General features: G+C 48.6%; 1 protein-coding gene across 1 annotated transcript; it reads left to right on the top strand.

The window, feature by feature from the left end:
* Positions 1-326: 326 nt before the first annotated feature.
* METAP2 (methionyl aminopeptidase 2) lies at positions 327-21,933 on the top strand. Its single transcript, XM_075600394.1, has 11 exons — positions 327-573; positions 3,582-3,692; positions 4,104-4,163; positions 16,647-16,749; positions 17,796-17,957; positions 18,418-18,599; positions 18,687-18,781; positions 19,405-19,501; positions 20,214-20,317; positions 20,855-20,970; positions 21,469-21,933. The coding sequence occupies exons 1-11, from the start codon at positions 396-398 to the stop codon at positions 21,719-21,721; spliced, it is 1,461 nt and encodes a 486-aa protein (XP_075456509.1). The 5' UTR covers positions 327-395; the 3' UTR covers positions 21,722-21,933.
* The last annotated feature ends 217 nt before the right edge of the window (positions 21,934-22,150 follow it).

Here is a 22,150-nt window from a genome sequence, read left to right as displayed (position 1 = left end):
GTGATTATTGCTGATCACAATGTTTATTTGGGAATGTTTCACTATTTCTCTATATAACAATAATATAAATGTAATACTCTAATCCCAATGCGCTGCCCAACTACATTTCCATACATGGCATGAATAAGCATGCAAAAAGCCAACCACCTCATGGCAAGAATGAGGAAGCAGCCAGGCAGCCAGGCAGCCCGCCCACTGCTCACTGAACCTTCCCAGGGATTCCCTCACTGGAAAGCTGCCCAAGGCGCGTCACAGCCCCCTGCAGCCACTGATTGGACAGCGCGCCGGTCCTCCAGCGCGATCCCGGCATGCCCCTCTGCACTCCTCCCCACCACCACCATAGAGATTCCTCTACAGTGGCCGCTCAGCCAATCTCCGCACCTCTCTCTGGTAAGATGGCGGGCGTGGAGGTGCAGCGGGAGAGCCCTGGGCAGGAGGACGATGGACAGAAGCAGCTGAACGGGGAGCTGGAGGAGCAGGGTGAAGAAGAAGAAGAGGTGGGAGCTGGGGAGAGCGGCGCCGGGAAAAAGAAGAGGAAGAAAAAGAAGAAGAGTAAAGCAGCTGCGGGCGGAGGTGAGAGGCGGGGGCCTTGGGGGAGCCGCACGGGGTCTGGAGGAGCAGCACGGGGCCTGGGGGTTGACACGAACTGAGGGGTTTTGGGTGGTAGACACAGTGGTCACGTGATGTATCTTGTCTGGATACTGGCCACAAACTTCACCCAGCACCACACTGGAGGGATGGTCTGATATCCGCATCTGTGGGTGCTGAGGCTTTACTTTTAACATTTGCTGCTAGTGTGGTACGCAGAATATATAGATGTGTCTTTGTGTATACACATACATATATATACACACACACACACACACACAATCCGGCACTCCTGTAATACAATAATAAACTGGTGCTTGTGCCATAAGAATAAATAACATACGTTACCAGCGAAGGCAGGCGAAGATACTAAAGATACTTGCACATTGAACCAACGTTTCGGTCCCGAAATGGGACCTTCCTCGGAGGGGGGGAGGAGGGTGGGGGTGGGGGGGGGGGGGGTAGGGTGCGCTCCTGAAGTAGCCGTACTGGAAAGTTGTGGTGCAGGGGAAGCCTACGGCAGCAATGGAATCAAATGTTGGCACATAGGCGATCAGTTAATAAACCTATTTCAGCAAACTGAAAGTGGTTAAAGCACGAGTACATTTCACTTGACTGTGAGCAGGAAAGTTCATCGCTCTCTCCTTTAATATTTAGACCCAGGTTTACTTAACTAAATATACAGGTCTTACGTTTGCATAAGATTCTTTGAAGATTTGTAGAAATACTATGGACATTAATATATTTTGTGTGACTGGGTCTTGACATTTCATATTTCTGAATTATACGGCAGGTGGGATGCTTTATAGTACTACTATACTCCAGAGGTGTTATCTAATGTAGTTTTCGGTAGTTTACTATAGCCTTTCACATTAAGCCTTTAAAACGTACATATCAAGGATTGAGGAAATGGTCACTTGCCACATTGATTATTAGGGAATAGGTTGTCAAATCTCCACCTGTCAAAGTACACAATGTTTAGAACATGTACTTTACCACAATACTTGTTTATCCCTGTGCATCACTATAGCCCTCGTTTGATTTTAAAAGCACCCTGCCAGTATCTGTCACTTTTCAGTGCTGTATGCAGGAGAGATTGATTGGCCAGATATGAAGTGTAAACTTTTGAAGAGCAGTTGGACTTGAACCCTCAACTTCCAACCAACTGGGGATCACCAAAGGTCCACATAAACAAAACTTTTTTTTGCTGCTTCTGTGTGTTATAAAGCATTGGAGAATGTTTTGTAAGTGGTGGATCATGTATGAGGTTTTGTACAAACCCTGTATACTGTAATGCACTAGTTGACTTGTTACATCACGTTCTGTATCCTTTGAAGTGTATGTAGAAACAATGAAAATCCAAAGAGAAGTTGTTTTGAAGTTATTTTCATTATTATAAAGCTTCACCCTAATCCTTTTGTGGAGTTAGTGATTTATAATCCTAAAATTACCTTCCTTATTGCCTTGTTTAATTTCTTTTACATGAACTACCTTCTTTAGATATGTATTTTTGAATTTTTTTTAAAGTTTATCTTCTAAATTAGAATAATCTTCATTCCCAATTTTTTATTTTCTCATGAGGATTTCGTCCGACTAAACCATACAATTTTGATTTAGTCAGTTTAGCTTTTTTCAGCTGCGCAGAGAGATGGACTAAATGAGAACTGAATGCTTGGCAAACCGTTCACGGAGCTAGTGATTTTAATTTGATGATAATGCGTCATTAGTTGAGGTGTTTCGCATACGTATTTAAGGGACATAAGATACTGAGTAACAGATGCACTGTTGGAGCAGGTGATGGGAACTACAGCAAACGAGTATTAATCCATTTACCGCTGGGTTGCTTAGGATTGAACTATCACAGCCTGCACATATGAACTACTGGTTTTGGTTTTCAACCAGAACAGCTGAGTATGTTTAATAAAAAGTAAAGTTGGTTATTTCAAAATGCTGTGCAAAGGGTGTCATATTTTACCATCTTGGCAGGCCTGAAACATTTGACTATATTAGGTCTGGGGAGATGCTTGGTGAATGAAATGGCATGTGTCATTATTATTGATTCATATATGTGAGTGTTCAGTGCTGGCAGGATACACCGCAGTGTACACAGATCTTGCTAGCACAAGGAATTCATGTAATCTGAAATCTAATATTAATCAACCTCAACTTTTGTAATGCGATCCTTGCCTTAGATCTGACTGGTCATTTCCAATGTGGGAAACTTGCCATTTCCTCCTTCAAAATGAATACTATTCCTGCCCTAATTATATTCATGACTGCAGAAGAAATTGTCCTGTAAGACTTGAGGAAGGTTTTAAATGTAACATTCTTATCATGGATAGGACTAAAATAAATCTTGAGGACTATGTTTTAAAGTTTAACATGCAAGTAAAATTTGGCTTTACCTCAATTGCGACAAGTTTTTACATCAAAACAAATTTGTCTAGTTGCCTGTAGAGCTCACATAGTGAAGATATCAAGGCACATCGGAGAGGGATTATGACAATATATTGGGTATTTAACACCATATACAATCTTTCATCCTGAATGGAACCTTCTTAGCTTGCTTTATTTTTGGATGCCTGTAATGACTGTTGGAGAGAGGTCTAAGGCTGGGGCCATGGTACCGCAGACCGTGCGGAGGTGTCCGCACGCTGAGTAAACAGACAGCCTTAAGGCAGTGTGTGCGAGAAATCAGTTCAAACTGATTTCTTGGCGCGACAGGCCGGTCACGTGAGCGGTTCGCCCAATGAGGAAGAACCAGCTCCGTGACGCCCTCCACAGCCCGTCCACCATGGCCAGGTAAGCGTCCGTTCACTGACCAGCCTCCGCACGGGCGAAGGCACCATGGCCCCAGCCTAAGACCAAACACACCCATCCCTGTTGACTTTTATTAAGGGAAAACTCAGAGTAAAACCTGAAGTGATAAACGTCTCTTTCTGCGTGTGTTTGATTTAAAATATTGACTGCTGTTTTTCACAATTGCATTTTAGGCCAAGAAGCTGAAAAAGAAGGGGGCGCTGCAGCCACTGTTGCTGACGATGTAACGAAACAGCTGGAGAAGCAAACGCTCGAGAGCAAGGAAAAGGATGATGATGAAGAAGGCATGTACATGTGTTACTAAGCATTCCAGTGTCTGCTATCAAGTTTACGTGTTATTGTAATGCCCTGATGCAGTGCATAGGAAGGCAATCTTTTCCCCCTAGAGACGTTACAATGTCATATTTGTTTTCCAAAGCTGTAAGCAAACTTCTGATGGGAAGAATTAATCTTAGAACAATAACACTACTGACTAGAGGGCATTGACATCCATAAGCTTTATTGCCTTGTGATGGATTGTAGTTTACTGAAACTATTTTCAATGTATAAGCCCCAGTTTGCAATGTTTTGGCCCCTTTGTAAGCAATGTCTTAAGCTCTTTTTTAGTTGTGGTTTGGTTGGTATGTTATATGCGACTACATGTTTGTAGTGCTGTTGGTCGTTTGGATTAAGTGCTATTGTTTTTTCTGACTCAGATGCTGAGGGAGAAGGAGCAGCTGGAAAGAAGAAAAAGAAAAAAAAGAAGAAAAAAGGCCGTAAGTGTCCCACAAAAATCTTGCACAATATGAATTATTTCTACATAAAGGAATAAGGTGCTCGGCTTTAGATACCTTCCAGAGAGGAAACCGCTCCAAGGGTCGTTTTTAGCTGTAAATGTCATCTTTACAGAATAATGCCACAGTACAAATAAATTTTTAAAAATGCAGCGCTTCACTCCCCCTCTCCACTTCAAAGGAATGAGTACATTTCTAAAGTGGCCATTTGTTCTATATATATATTTTTTAATTTAATGTGAATTTACTGCATTTGGAATATCCACAATGGTATAACATTCTATGTCTACGAGAAGCCTTTAGTATTTTTAAAGCACATTCTTGAATTATTGGTTTTAACATTTATTTATCTCTTACTTGGATGGTAATAAAAATCAGTTTGCTTCATTTCAGCTTTTGCTGTGACCTTGCATAACGCTGAGGCATATAGAATGATGGTGCTTTGCAGTGTTTGTACATTGGTCATCAAGTCGATAGTTACCTAGACAATTCAGTATTGTAATTCAAGACAATGGGGACATCTTGCACATTTGGCTTGTTGTACTAGACTAGTGCTGTGTTGTGATACTTTCCTATATTACCCGTGTTCTAAAACAGGGGTGAGCAAACTTTTTATGCCGAGCCCCCCCTTTTTATCCATAAAACTTGTCGGGCCCCCCCTGCCTGATGTAATCAAAGTCACATGAAAAAAAAAAAAAAAAAACATTTATTAAACGGTATACAATGTAAATACATATGTCTAAGGCCGCGCGTATAGTGCCCGCGACGGAGACGCGTGACGTCGCCCGTCGCCACTAGTGAAAGTTGTATTTCGCTTTGTGCCGGCGCAGGCGACCAGACCATTGATTGGTTCAGGGGCTGTCACATGAGGCGACAGCCCCTGAAAAATCAAATATTGCCGGCTTCAAAAAATCGCGTCGCGTTTACTATAAGGGCACGCGGCGGCGACGATGCATTTGTTTTCGGGCGACGTCGCGTCGCCGGCACTATAAGCGCAGTCTAAATACTTACATACTTCAACAGCTCGCTCTTGCAAAATTAGGCTGCGTCCACGCTGCTGCTGAGAGCGGTGACATCACCAACTTTCCAAGCATGAGCAGAGGGTGTCCTGCATAATTTTGCAAGCACGAGCGGGGAAGTGTTTTCACTTTTTTTCCCCATTATTTCTGTACATTCATAGTATGAGTGATATAGTGGCAGCCGACCCTTTCCCTCGCAGAGGATCGCAGCGAAGCAGGTTGCCAGTGGAGGAGAGCAGGAACACAGCGCTATTGCAGGGCAGACACTGGGAGAGGCGTTTGACATCACAGCGTTGGGGCGTTCTCCTCACCCGTACCTCCGAATCATGTGGCCGCCACCTGCACTATCCTGTTCGGCCGCCTGCGCACATCTTTGGTTGGCCGCCGGCGCACATCTTTTTTGCCGCACGCGTCCCGCCTAATTGATCTTGCGCCCGGGGCGCGACCCCCCTCCCCCCCAGTTTGTGCACCGCTGCATTTAATCACAACACCCACACTCAACCCCACACACACCCACACTCAACCCCACACACACTCACACTCAACCCCACACGCACACTCAACCCCACATACACTCACACTCAACCCCACACTCACACTCAACCCCATGCACACTCGCACTCAACCCCACACACTCACACTCAACCACACACTCACTCACGCGCAACCCCACACACACACGCAACCCCACACACACACACGCAACCCCACACACACACACGCAACCCCACACACACACACGCAACCCCACACACACACACGCAACCCCACACACACACACGCAACCCCACACACACACACGCAACCCCACACACACACTCAACCCCACATACACTCACACTCAACCCCACACTCACACTCAACCACACACTCACTCACGCGACCCCCCTCCCCCAGTTTGTGCACCGCTGCATTTAATCACAACACCCACACTCAACCCCACACACACCCACACTCAACCCCACACACACTCACACTCAACCCCACACTCACACTCAACCCCACGTACACTCGCACTCAACCCCACACACTCACACTCAACCACACACTCACTCACGCGCAACCCCACACACACACGCAACCCCACACACACACTCACACGCAACCCCACACACACACACTCACACGCAACCCCACACACACTCACACGCAACCCCACACACACGCAACCCCACACACTCACACTCACACGCACACTCACATGCAACCCCACATGCACACTCACACGCAACCCCACATGCACACTCACACGCAACCCCACACGCACACTCACACGCAACCCCACACGCACACTCACACGCAACCCCACACGCACACTCACACACAACCCCACACGCACTCACACGCAACCCCACACGCACACTCACACACACACACACACACTCACACGCAACCCCACACTCACACACAACCCCACACGCACACTCACACGCAACCCCACACACACACGCAACCCCACACACACACTCACACGCAACCCCACACACACACACTCACACGCAACCCCACACACACTCACACGCAACCCCACACACACACTCACACGCAACTCCACACACACTCACACGCAACCCCACACACACACTCACACGCAACCCCACACACACACTCACACGCAACCCCACACACACACACTCACACGCAACCCCACACACACACACTCGCACGCAACCCCACACACACACACTCGCACGCAACCCCACACACACACACTCGCACGCAACCCCCCACACACACACTCGCACGCAACCCCCCACACACACACTCGCACGCAACCCCCCCCCCACACACACTCGCACGCAACCCCACACACACACACTCGCACGCAACCCCACACACTCGCACGCAACCCCCCACACACACACTCGCACGCAACCCCCCACACACACACTCGCACGCAACCCCACACACACACACTCGCACGCAACCCCACACACACACACTCGCACGCAACCCCCCACACACACACTCGCACGCAACCCCCCCACACACACACTCGCACGCAACCCCCCCCCCCACACACTCGCACGCAACCCCACACACACACACTCGCACGCAACCCCACACACTCGCACGCAACCCCACACACACACACTCGCACGCAACCCCACACACACACTCGCACGCAACCCCACACACACACACTCGCACGCAACCCCACACACACACACTCGCACGCAACCCCACACACACACACAACCCCACACGCACACTCACGCAACCCCACACTCACACACAACCCCACACGCACACTCACACGCAACCCCACACTCACACACAACCCCACACGCACACTCACACGCAACCCCACACACACACACTCACACGCAACCCCACACACACACTCACACGCAACCCCACACACACACACTCACACGCAACCCCACACACACACACTCACACGCAACCCCACACACACTCACACGCAACCCCACACACACACACTCACACGCAACCCCACACACACACACACGAAAACCCCCCACACACTCACACGCAACCCCACACACACACGCAACCCCACACATACACACTCACACGCAACCCCACACACACACACACACTCAACCCCACACACACACACTCACACGCAACCCCACACACACACACTCACACGCAACCCCACACACACTCACACGCAACCCCACACACACACACTCACACGCAACCCCACACACACACACTCACACGAAAACCCCCCCACACACACACTCACACGCAACCCCACACACACACGCAACCCCACACACACACACTCACACGCAACCCCACACACACACACACACTCAACCCCACACACACACACACACACTCAACCCCACACACACACACTCACACGCAACCCCACACACACACACTCACACGCAACCCCACACACACACACTCACACGCAACCCCACACACACACTCACACGCAACCCCCCACACACACACTCACACTCAACCCCACACACACACACTCGCACGCAACCCCACACACACACACACTCGCACGCAACCCCACACACACACACACTCGCACGCAACCCCACACACACACACACTCGCACGCAACCCCCCCACACACACACACTCGCACGCAACCCCACACACACACACACTCGCACGCAACCCCACACACACACTCGCACGCAACCCCACACACACACTCGCACGCAACCCCACACACACACACTTGCACGCAACCCCACACACACACTCGCACGCAACCCCACACACACACACACACTCGCACGCAACCCCCCCCACACACACACACTCGCACGCAACCCCACACACACACACTCGCACGCAACCCCACACTCGCACGCAACCCCACACACACACACACTCGCACGCAACCCCACACACACACACGCACACTCGCACGCAACCCCACACACACACACGCAACCCCACACACACACACGCAACCCCCCCCACACACACACACACGCAACCCCACACACACTCACACGCAACCCCACACACACTCACACACAACCCCACACACACTCACACGCAACCCCACACACACTCACACACAACCCCACACACACGCAACCCCACACACTCACACGCACACTCACATGCAACCCCACACTCACATGCAACCCCACATGCACACTCACACGCAACCCCACATGCACACTCACACGCAACCCCACACGCACACTCACACACAACCCCACACTCACACGCAACCCCACACGCGCACACACACTCACGCAACCCCACACACACTCACACGCAACCCCACACACACACACACTCTCACGCAACCCCACACACACACTCACACGCAACCCCACACACACACTCACACGCAACCCCACACACACACACGCACGCAACCCCACACACACACTCGCACGCAACCCCCCACACACACACTCGCACGCAACCCCACACACACACTCGCACGCAACCCCACACACACACACTCGCACGCAACCCCACACACACACACTCGCACGCAACCCCACACACACACACTCGCACGCAACCCCACACACACACACTCGCACGCAACCCCACACACACACACTCGCACGCAACCCCACACACACACACACTCGCACGCAACCCCACACACACACACTCGCACGCAACCCCACACACACACACTCGCACGCAACCCCACACACACACACTCGCACGCAACCCCACACACACACACTCGCACGCAACCCCACACACACACTCGCACGCAACCCCCACACACACACTCGCACGCAACCCCCCACACACACACTCGCACGCAACCCCACACACACACACACTCGCACGCAACCCCACACACACACACTCGCACGCAACCCCACACACACACACACACTCGCACGCAACCCCCCCCACACACACACACACTCGCACGCAACCCCCCCCACACACACACACACTCGCACGCAACCACACACACACACACACTCGCACGCAACCCCACACACACACACTCGCACGCAACCCCACACACACACTCGCACGCAACTCCACACACACACTCGCACGCAACCCCACACACACACACTCGCACGCAACCCCACACACACACACTCGCACGCAACCCCACACACACACACTCGCACGCAACCCCACACACACACACTCGCACGCAACCCCACATACACACACTCGCACGCAACCCCACACACACACACTCGCACGCAACCCCACACACACACTCGCACGCAACCCCACACACACACACTCGCACGCAACCCCACACACACACACTCGCACGCAACCCCACACACACACACTCGCACGCAACCCCACACACACACTCGCACGCAACCCCACACACACACACTCGCACGCAACCCCACACACACACACTCGCACGCAACCCCACACACACACACTCGCACGCAACCCCACACACACACTCGCACGCAACCCCACACACACACACTCGCACGCAACCCCACACACACACACTCGCACGCAACCCCACACACACACACTCGCACGCAACCCCACACACACACACTCGCACGCAACCCCACACACACACACTCGCACGCAACCCCACACACACACACTCGCACGCAACCCCACACACACACACTCGCACGCAACCCCACACACACACACTCGCACGCAACCCCACACACACACACTCGCACGCAACCCCACACTCGCACGCAACCCCACACACACACACACTCGCACGCAACCCCACACACACACACTCGCACGCAACCCCACACACACACACACACTCGCACGCAACCCCCCCACACACACACACACTCGCACGCAACCCCCCCCACACACACACACACTCGCACGCAACCACACACACACACACACTCGCACGCAACCCCACACACACACACTCGCACGCAACCCCACACACACACTCGCACGCAACTCCACACACACACTCGCACGCAACCCCACACACACACACTCGCACGCAACCCCACACACACACACTCGCACGCAACCCCACACACACACACTCGCACGCAACCCCACACACACACACTCGCACGCAACCCCACACACACACACTCGCACGCAACCCCACACACACACACTCGCACGCAACCCCACACACACACACTCGCACGCAACCCCACACACACACACTCGCACGCAACCCCACACACACACACTCGCACGCAACCCCACACACACACACTCGCACGCAACCCCACACACACACACTCGCACGCAACCCCACACACACACACTCGCACGCAACCCCACACACACACACTCGCACGCAACCCCACACACACACACTCGCACGCAACCCCACACACACACACACACTCGCACGCAACCCCACACACACACACACACTCGCACGCAACCCCACACACACACTCGCACGCAACCCCACACACACACACTCGCACGCAACCCCACACTCGCACGCATCCCCACACACACACACTCGCACGCAACCCCACACACACACACACACTCGCACGCAACCCCACACACACACACACACTCGCACGCAACCCCACACACACACTCGCACGCAACCCCACACACACTCGCACGCAACCCCACACTCGCACGCATCCCCACACACACACTCGCACGCAACCCCACACACACACACACACTCGCACGCAACCCCACACACACACACACACTCGCACGCAACCCCACACACACACTCGCACGCAACCCCACACACACACACACACTCGCACGCAACCCCACACTCGCACGCATCCCCACACACACACACTCGCACGCAACCCCACACACACACACACTCGCACGCAACCCCCCACACACACACACTCGCACGCAACCCCCCCCACACACACACTCGCACGCAACCCCCCCCACACACACACTCGCACGCAACCCCACACACACACACTCGCACGCAACCCCCACACACACACTCGCACGCAACCCCACACACACACTCGCACGCAACCCCACACACACACACTCGCACGCAACCCCACACACACACACTCGCACGCAACCCCACACACACACACTCGCACGCAACCCCACACACACACACTCGCACGCAACCCCACACACACACACTCGCACGCAACCCCACACACACACACTCGCACGCAACCCCACACACACACACTCGCACGCAACCCCACACACACACACTCGCACGCAACCCCACACACACACACTCGCACGCAACCCCACACACACACACTCGCACGCAACCCCACACACACACACTCGCACGCAACCCCACACACACACACTCGCACGCAACCCCACACACACACACTCGCACGCAACCCCACACACACACACACTCGCACGCAACCCCACACACACTCGCACGCAACCCCACACACACACACACACACACACACACACACACACACACTCGCACGCAACCCCACACACACACTCGCACGCAACCCCACACACACACACTCGCACGCAACCCCACACACACACACGCAACCCCACACACACACACACACACACACACACACGCAACCCCACACACACACACGCAACCCCACACACACACACGCAACCCCACACACACACTCACACGCAACCCCACACACACACACGCAACCCCACACACACTCACAGGCAACCCCACACACACTCACACAACCCCACACACACGCAACCCCACACACTCACACGCACACTCACATGCAACCCCACATGCACACTCACACGCAACCCCACATGCACTCACACGCAACCCCACACGCACACGCAACCCTACACACACACACTCACACGCAACCCCACACACACACACTCACCCGCAACCCCACACACACACTCACACGCAACCCCACACACACTCACACGCAACCCCACACACACACACACACTCGCACGCAACCCCACACACACACACTCACACGCAACCCCCCACACACACACTCGCACGCAACCCCCCCACACACACACTCGCACGCAACCCCCCCCACACACACTCGCACGCAACCCCACACACACACACTCGCACGCAACCCCACACACACTCGCACGCAACCCCACACACACACACTCGCACGCAACCCCACACACACACACTCGCACGCAACCCCACACACACACTCGCACGCAACCACACACACACACACTCGCACGCAACCCCACACACACACTCGCACTCGCAACCCCACACACACACACTCGCACGCAACCACACACACACTCGCACGCAACCCCACACACACACACACACTCGCACGCAACCCCACACACACACACACACTCGCACGCAACCCCACACACACACACACTCGCACGCAACCCCCACACACACACACTCGCACGCAACCCCCCCACACACACTCGCACGCAACCCCCCCACACACACTCGCACGCAACCCCCCCACACACACTCGCACGCAACCCCCCCACACACTCGCACGCAACCCCCCCACACACACTCGCACGCAACCCCCCACACACTCGCACGCAACCCCCCCACACGCTCGCACGCAACCCCCCCACACGCTCGCACGCAACCCCCCCCACACGCTCGCACGCAACCCCCCCCACACACACTCGCACGCAACCCCCCCCCCCCACACACTCGCACGCAACCCCCCCCACACACACTCGCACGCAACCCCCCCCACACACACTCGCACGCAAACCCCCCACACACACTCGCACGCAACCCCCCCACTCACACTCGCACGCAAACCCTCCCACACACACTCGCACGCAAACCCCCCCACACACACACACACGCAAACCCCCCCAGACACACACACTCAACCGCCCGTGCAAAGCTCTGCCCGCCCCCAGGTTTTCCCGCACGCAGCCCGCGCCCCCCCTACATAATCTTGCGCCCCCTAGTTTGCGCACCGCTGTTCTAAAACACCAATTTATTGTTTTATTACTAGACTATCAGTATTTGTATTGCTCAGATGTGCAGTAGATTGAGAAGAGCTTTAAAAGCCGCATGAATTAAATGCGTTTCCTTAACACTGTGCTGCTTTCAGCTAAATGTCTGGCGTGTGCAGCAGCCAGACTCAGTATTTTAACAGTGCATAAAGTGGTACACATTGTGGTATCTAACTGCATTACATTTTGTTTCTCTGAGTTTGCAAGCGTTGGGAGCAATAAAACATTATTGGAGTCTGAAAGTCTACATGTCGCCAAATAGTTATTACTGCAGTTTGGTGTTTGCTTCTGTAAATGACATGTATTTAATGTATCAGAAGTTGCATTAAGCAAGAGTGGGCTGTTCCTCATAATGCCTGTGCATGCTTTATGAAAAACACCCTGTGCTGCAGAAGAGAAACGATATGTTTTTACTGGCCATCGCTTTTTAGTATTGAGTTACCGCAGCTGCATTTTACATAGTTACATAGTTGATGAGGTTGAAAAAAGACGTACGTCCAAGTTCAACAGATACTTTATCCTATATCAATACTTACTTATTGATCCAGAGGAAGGCAAACAAAAAACCCCAGTGTCATATCATCCAATGATATCTCATAAGGGGAAAAATAAATTCCTTCTCGACTCCAAGAATTGGCAATCGGATTACTCCCTGGATCAACATTCTTCCCATGTTTACTTATTTGGTACAGCTCAACCCCGTTATAGCGAGGTCCTCGGGGCCATCCGATCCGACCGCGCTATAACCGGGGTCGCGCTAATTAAAAAAAATGGCCGCGCCCGATCGTGGGGAGGAGGTGGAGTGAGGCGCTGGCAGCCCTACACGTCCCCTAGCAGCCACCATACTTCTCCCAACATTCCCCGCACTCCCCTCAGCAGCCTCATTTCCCCCAGCAGCTCCGCACCATCCCACCACTGATCTCCCCACACCCCGCACCAGCCCCGCACCGATCCCCGTCAGCAGCCTCACAATGCCCCATCAGCTGACACCAAAGATGATGGGGGAGGGCTGTGTGCAGCGAGAGAGAAAAATTTTTTTTTTTTAAATATTCGGGGGCCACGCTCAAACTGCGTTATAACGGACCGCGCTATGACAGGGTTGAGCTGTATATTCCTGTATACCTTTCCTTTCTTTTTTGGAACAAATTTATTGTATCGGCCATCAGTCTCCATGGGTAATGAATTCCACATTTTAACTGCCCTTACTGGAAAGAACCCTTTCCTTTGTTGCTGGTGAAATCTCCTTTCCTCCAACCTTAAGGGATGGCCCCGAGTCCTTTGTACTATCCTTGGGATGAATAATTCATTTGAAAGCTCCTTGTACTGTCCCCGAATATATGTATATAGTTATCATATCCCCTCTTAGACGCCTCTTTTCTAATGTAAATAAATCTAATTTAGCTAGCCTCTCCTCATAAGTTAGATTGTCCATCCACTTTATTAATTTGGTGGCTCTTCTCTGCGCACTCTCTAGTTCCAGAATGTCTCTTCTAAGGAGCGGTGCCCACAATTGTACTCCATATTCAAGGTGTGGTCTTACTAATGCTTTGTAAAGGGGCATAATTATGTTTACTTCCCTTCCATCCATTGCCCGTTTAATGCAAGATAAGATCTTGTTTGCCTTTGCAGCTACTGCATGACTTTGGGCACTATTGCTAAGCCTGCTGTCTACAAGCACTCCTAAATCCTTCTCCAGCAAGTATTCCCTTAATTTGTAAGTCGCCAGTTTATTCTTGCATCCCAAATGCATAACCTTACATTTATCTGTATTAAACATCATCTGCCATTTACCTGCCCACGTTTCCAGTCTCTCCAAGTCCTTCTGGAGAGAAATTACATCCTGCTCTGATTCTATTATCTTACACAACTTAGGCCTCGGTCCCGCTGCGCTCGTTGGCGCGGGCGGCAATGTCGCGAGTTCCCCACCAGCAGGGGAATCCTCGCGAGCCGGTCCCCACTGGCGGCACAGCTGACTACACGCTGTCGCGCGTCAGCCGCTGGAGACACCAGAGAATGGTGTTTTCTAGCTTTGACGCGTGACGTGTGTGGCTGTGAGCCAATGGGGAGGGGAGGCTTCGGGAGGAGGAGAGGCTTCGGGGAGCGGGGAGGAGTGTGGAGTGAAAGCAGGTGAGTGCCTTTCTCTGTGTGTGTGTCTGAGTGCGTGCCTGTCTGTGTGTGTATGTGTCTGAGTGCGTGAGTGCCTGTCTGTGTGTGTGTGTGCCCGAGTGCCTGCCTCTGTCTGTGTGTGTGTGTGTATGAGTGCGTGAGTGCCTGCCTGTGTGTGCGCGCGTGTGTGTGTGTATGAGTGCGTGAGTGCCTGTGTGCCTGTGTGCCTGTGTGTGTGTGTGCGCGTGTATGAATGAGTGCCTGCGTGTGTGTGTTTAAACTTACCTTCCAGCTCCAGCCCGAGTCCGTGGAGGGAGGGGGGGGAGAGTAGCGGGTCCCTCCGCTCAAGCCACGCCCCCCCTCCCTGTCAAACCTCCCACCTCCCGCCCACCTCCCGCTCCGGCTCCCGCTCCCTACAGACCGCAGATCGCGGTCTGTGTATCTCAGCGCACCGCCTGTCAGCAGCGCAGGTGCGCTGACTCTGGGAGCGGGGCCTTAGCCTTAGTATCATCAGCAAAGATGGAGACTTTGCTCTCGATGCCAACCTCAAGGTCATTAATAAACAAGTTAAAAAGCAGGGGTCCCAGTACCGATCCCTGAGGTACTCCACTCACGACTTTAGCAGAAAACCTGAAAAAGTTCCATTTATGACAACCCTCTGTCTATCCTTCATCCAGTTTTCAATCCAGGTGCATATATTATTACTGAGTCCAATTTGCTTTATTTTGTACACCAACCTCGTGTGGAACCGTATCAAAAGCCTTTGCAAAATCTAAGTGGATCACATCAACTGCATTACCCTGGTCTAAATTCCTACTTATCTCCTCAAATTTGGCTGTTTTCAATTAACCATATATGTTTAAATGTGCAAATCCAGGCAAGTTAATCTAGAGCTGCTCCGACTCTCCCACGACGCTCGCCTTTGCTAGAGTAGCAGGAAAATACTTGTTTCTGCGACTCTTGCAAAGGTTTGTCTGGCTACATCTGTATGTAACCGGTTTATTTCTCTTTTCCACAGCCAAAATTCAAACAGACCCACCCTCCGTCCCAATTTGTGATCTCTATCCGGGCGGAGTATTCCCGAAAGGGCAGGAGTGTGAGTACCCGACAACACAAGATGGGTAGGTATAATTAGAGCAATATAATCCCTATTATGTGTTTTGGTTGACGTCACAATATGTTGAATGGCTTTCTTGCATTGAAAATTTGTTACCCAGCTATTATATTTAACCGCTCATCCTTGTATAGAATTGATAAATCGTAATAATAGGATGCATGAGGATATAGGGAAGGCACACACAAATTATCCACAGGGGATAGAAAGATTCCTCTTATTGCACTCTCTATTAAATTTTAATAACAAACTAATGTGTTTCTTTATTTTGCCATAAGGGCTCTTAGATCGGTACAGACTGTTAAAACCAAAAAATAAAAAAGTTTTATTACATCAAAAATAAATCTATGGGTGACTCTGTGAGTTATATACAGTGATAAAGGTTTAAAAAGTCCTCTCACAAGGGGTTGAGTGATCAGAGACTATATATTATTTCGTTTATCTAAACACATAAAATATGTGTATCTATAGATAAGGGCTCTTATGGCAAAATAAATAAACACGTTAGTTTGTTATTAAAATTTAATAGAGTGCAATAAGAGGAATCTTTCTTTCCCCTCTGGATAATTTGATTGAAAATTTGTTGCAGGATAGAAGATGGAAATTACTATAACTGAATGAATACGTTTTATTAATTTTTTTTCCCCCAAGCAATCATACACACAGATTAGGTTGAAAAAAAATGACCATTGAGTTCAACATTTTATTATTATATAAAAAAAACAAAAAAACTTTGAGCAAGATTCCGATTCTATATTTATAGGCATGTTGAGCCTGAGGAAGGCAAGCAATAATACACCTTAGTCCGAGACCATATTTAACATTTAATGTTGAACAAGAGGCTAAAGTATGATGGGTGTAGAAATGTGAGTTTTGCTCGCCAGTTACTGATGGTAATAATAATCTTGGCATTTGATCAGAGACATTCTGTTTTCAATGAACTTTAAATGTATTTAGAGTTGCCCTGTGATGAAGAGGTTCCGTAGTGCATGGGACCCTGTAGTGTGAATGATCTGGCATGTATGGTTTTCATTCACGGTCGTATTTCTGCAGGCGCTCTGCTGCTTGGAGAACAACAAGCGATGAAAAGAAAGCTTTGGATCAAGCCAACGAGGAGATCTGGACGGATTTCAGACAAGCCGCTGAAGCTCACAGACAAGTGAGGAAATATGTCACGAGCTGGATCAAGCCTGGCATAACCATGACTGAAATCTGGTAAAACACTTTGTGCACATCGGGTGTGTGGAGGTTTGGCCCCCATGTACTTGATTTTATTGAGGGTGGTATTAAACAATATTTGCAGAGATGATCCAGAGCACAGTAGTGCTGGTCCATCCAGGATTGAAACTTAAAAATCATTGTTAAGCAGAATAAAGTAATTGTATTGTTGCAACACGTGTGCTCTGGATAATCTCTGCTTTGGAATTACTGGTGTTTCGCTTTCTGCACCTCCAGGAAGCACCTGTTGGCAAGCCCCTTTTATTCTTGTTATGCTTTTTGAATAATAATTAGATGTGTATTGCGGTTTGCTTGTTATCCATAATTTTGTAGCAGTTCAAATATTGTCTATCTTTAAACTTGCTGTACATGAGTCTAGTTTGTGTTTTATGTAACGTGATTTGCACTTGGTTGTAAAGTAAAGCTTGAATTAAGTTGACTTTTTTCTATCTTGCAGTGAAAAGCTTGAAGACTGTTCTCGCAAGTTGATAAAAGAAAATGGACTGTACGCTGGTCTTGCATTCCCCACAGGCTGCTCTCTGAATAACTGTGCAGCTCACTACACCCCTAATGCTGGTGACCCAACCGTATTGCAGTATGATGATGTATGCAAAATTGATTTTGGAACCCATATTAATGGCAAGTACAGTGTAAAGGGGAAAACAAAGAAAACTTTTGTATTTTTATTTGTTCCTTTTAGAAATGATTTTTATATTCTCCTTGCAGGTCGTATTATTGACTGTGCTTTTACAGTCACGTTTAATCCAAAGTACGACAAGTTGCTAGAAGCCGTCAAAGATGCTACAAACACCGGGATTAGGGTATGCTGCTTTATGTGCACACTCCCCTTAATTTTCTCCAGGCACATGCCAGCACAAATAAAAAATACTAAAATGGCATGTTGGTTGGTGAAGTTCCATATGAGAAATAAATATTTGCATAAGTTCTTGACACTGTATGAATGCACCTCCTGTTTGTGTTTTTAAGATGCTTCCTTCTCTTGCAACCTACTTTTTTTCTGATTAAGTGCAGTGTATACACTCTTCTGTTTTTACAATTTGTTGTTTTTGCATATGTTTGGCGTTATTCCTCCCTGGGTGAGGTTTCTCACTCCTGTTAAAATGGCGAGGCTTCCCTGTGGAGTAATGATACATCTATCCTCTTTGTATTAATGAATCTGCTGCAGATGACCATGCAACGGATTACATCTTGATGCACTTTTCTTTCGCATGCTGCAGTTTGTCTGTTAATGTAGAAAATTGACCCTGGATGGTTACAGCCATGTTCATCCTTTTCCACGTTCATCTTGTTTGTTCAATTAGTAAGTTATCTCTATGAAGTGCTTGCTGCAGACTTAAATGTCATGAACTTCCCATGTAACATTTCACATAACACGGTTCTCTGTTACTGTTGTATTAACATGTTTTCTTCATTACTTACACAGTGTTCGGGGATTGATGTGCGTCTCTGTGACATTGGAGAAGCAATCCAAGAGGTTATGGAGTCGTATGAGGTTGACATAGATGGCAAAACATATCAAGGTATATCCACCTCCTACGATGTGATGTGCACTTACTTGAGGCAACAGCTAAATGTTTCCATTGGATTGGCCATTGCACAGTTTTGTGCTGTTCATTAGAAGAGTGTCTGGGTTCATCCACATGGAATGCTTAGAGTTGTAGTTCTGCTCCTGATAGAGCAGTGGTATATCTGGGCATTACAATTACAAACATACAGTTTATTAGTCACAGTCTAAGATACCTCATGGAATGGATTTGTTAATTGTTTATCAACAAAGTACAGACCTAATGTAATTCATGTGTGCAATGCCACAAACCCTTGAAGTTCATTTGTCACTTCCATTTAGTGTATTCCACCAATACTTTATATGATCAGGGTTTATACACAAGGATAAGGTTGCTATATAAATGTTATAAATAAAAGCAAGGAACAAATCCAGGGCACTTATTTTCAATAAGTTGTTGCATAGTACCAGTTTTTGGGGCAATAGCAAGGTTGAAGAAATATAAACACAGGTTTAGTCTTTGGGTGCTCATATTTTTGTCTTCTAAACAAAATATAAAAAAGCTCACTAATGGGGTTATCACGGGTATATCCTGTTAGGAATTGTCATCTGTTTCTGCTGGTGAGATGAGGGGTTATGTGCATATGGGGGAAAATGCACATGAATTTTGAAAATCCTTGGTTTCTTGCAAAATGGAGGCTTCTCTGAATATTTTGTTTTCCCCACAGTGAAACCAATTCGGAATCTGAATGGCCATTCCATAGGGCCTTATAGAATACACGCTGGCAAAACAGTGCCCATTGTGAAAGGAGGAGAAGCAACAAGAATGGAGGTAAAAGATGGTTACATTTGTTTAGTTATGATTTTGATTACAAAAATAATCCATTACCAGAAGGACAAAATTCACTGGTTCTATTATGGGATTGTAGTAAATCTAACCCATCCCTTTCATTTGGATTGTAGTGATATGAAAGATACACGTACATCGTTGGAAAGGCAATTTTATTGTCTTTCATTTATTAAATTACAAAATTGGAAATAATTGTTACTACTTGTAATTGGAGTCAGGATCCCATCACTGGTCATTTACGAACCTTTGAGCTGATTTACCGTTTGTATAACAATAAATGTTTTTCAGCATCTAATGATGAGCAATAATCCATTAAAATGGTTGAATAGCTTAGTACTGATTTAGAGAGCTGGCAAACACACTTTTTTTGATAGAATTTTAATATATTTTACACACTTTCCAGAAGTCTATGGTAGAATTCATGATATTAAGTCTGGCTTGCAATCTACGACCTTTAAAATGAGGCGATGTACTGTAACATTTGACACTTAAAATCGCACGATTTTGTCTTGTTCTCAGGAAGGAGAAGTGTACGCAATAGAAACATTTGGTAGCACTGGAAAGGGAGTTGTCCACGATGACATGGAATGCTCCCATTACATGAAGAACTTTGATGTTGGACATGTGCCAATAAGGTAAGCGTGTTTTACATAGAAGATGAGATTGAAAAAAGACGTACGTCCATCAAGTTAAACCTTTTCTCTTGACAAGCACAAAAAGAATGGTATGAATACAGCTGTTTTTATATTGTTTCTAAGTTACCTGCCGTAGGGAGCTACAACATGGTATACTCTTGTGGGAACGCTTAAATAGTCACTGGTATGTTCTAAAAATGGCGGTGTAAGTCCGCATTGATCTCTGCTGTAATTGTAATACCTGCAGTGATATCTTTTTGTTGCAAAAAAATTATGCAAAGTTTTGTTGTGTTGTGTTTCTGGTACTTGCAAGATGTTAATTTTGCCTAATAACATTGTGTAGAAATTGAAGATGGAGTATTATACATTCTTAAATTACATCTAAGCCCAAAGGTGTACTGTTTTTGAAAGCTTGCTTTTGAGACCGTATATTTTATTAACCTGTTAAACGATGCTACTTTTACAAGATGATTGTTGTTAACCTAATCTCATCTGCAGACTTCCAAGAGCAAAACACTTGCTAAATGTCATCAATGAAAACTTTGGCACTCTTGCATTCTGCCGCAGATGGCTGGACCGGCTTGGCGAGAGTAAATACCTAATGGCTCTGAAAAACCTGTGTGATCTGGGTATAGTAGACCCATACCCTCCTCTATGTGACACCAAAGGATCTTACACTGCTCAGTTTGAGCATACCATATTATTGCGCCCAACTTGCAAAGAAGTTGTGAGCAGAGGAGATGACTATTAAGGCTTATACAGAACGCGTTGTTATCTGTCTTTAAATACTGCTTCTGTTGGAGCTCATTGTATAAGAGTAATGGGACATGTCAACAGTGGACATATGTAATATTTTCCACATTTGGAATGGGAATAAATGTGATCAAAGGAACGGCTTTACTAACTATCTGGGAGGGTTAACTTTCAGGCCTTTAAAAGAAAAATAAATATTTCATTTGTTCAGCTGTTATTTTTTATTTTTATTTTGGTTCAGGGGAATGTGTGACAAAGCTACATTTTAAGTTTAGAAAATGTTTTGCATTTAATTTAAAATGCCTTTTGAAATATTTATATTCCCATATTACAAGGATGCTTTCTTAAACTGGATTTCTGCATATTCTAGTATTGCATTTTAATTCCCTGGAAACCATTTTGTAAAAAAATAAAATAAAAGTTGAAT

The sequence above is a fragment of the Ascaphus truei genome, chromosome 5 (assembly GCF_040206685.1).
Source record: "Ascaphus truei isolate aAscTru1 chromosome 5, aAscTru1.hap1, whole genome shotgun sequence".
NCBI classification, from domain to species: Eukaryota; Metazoa; Chordata; class Amphibia; order Anura; family Ascaphidae; genus Ascaphus; species Ascaphus truei.
Note: the sequence above shows the minus strand (reverse complement) of the source record. Positions and strands in the feature narration are given on the sequence as shown.

Coding starts and splice junctions, on each gene's coding strand:
- METAP2 (XM_075600394.1), top strand. CDS start 396: ATGGCGGGCGTGGAGGTGCAGCGGGAGAGCCCTGGGCAGGAGGACGAT. Junction 19,502..20,213: donor AGATGGCAAAACATATCAAG/GTATATCCACCT, acceptor TTTTCCCCACAG/TGAAACCAATTCGGAATCTG. Junction 20,318..20,854: donor GAGAAGCAACAAGAATGGAG/GTAAAAGATGGT, acceptor TCTTGTTCTCAG/GAAGGAGAAGTGTACGCAAT.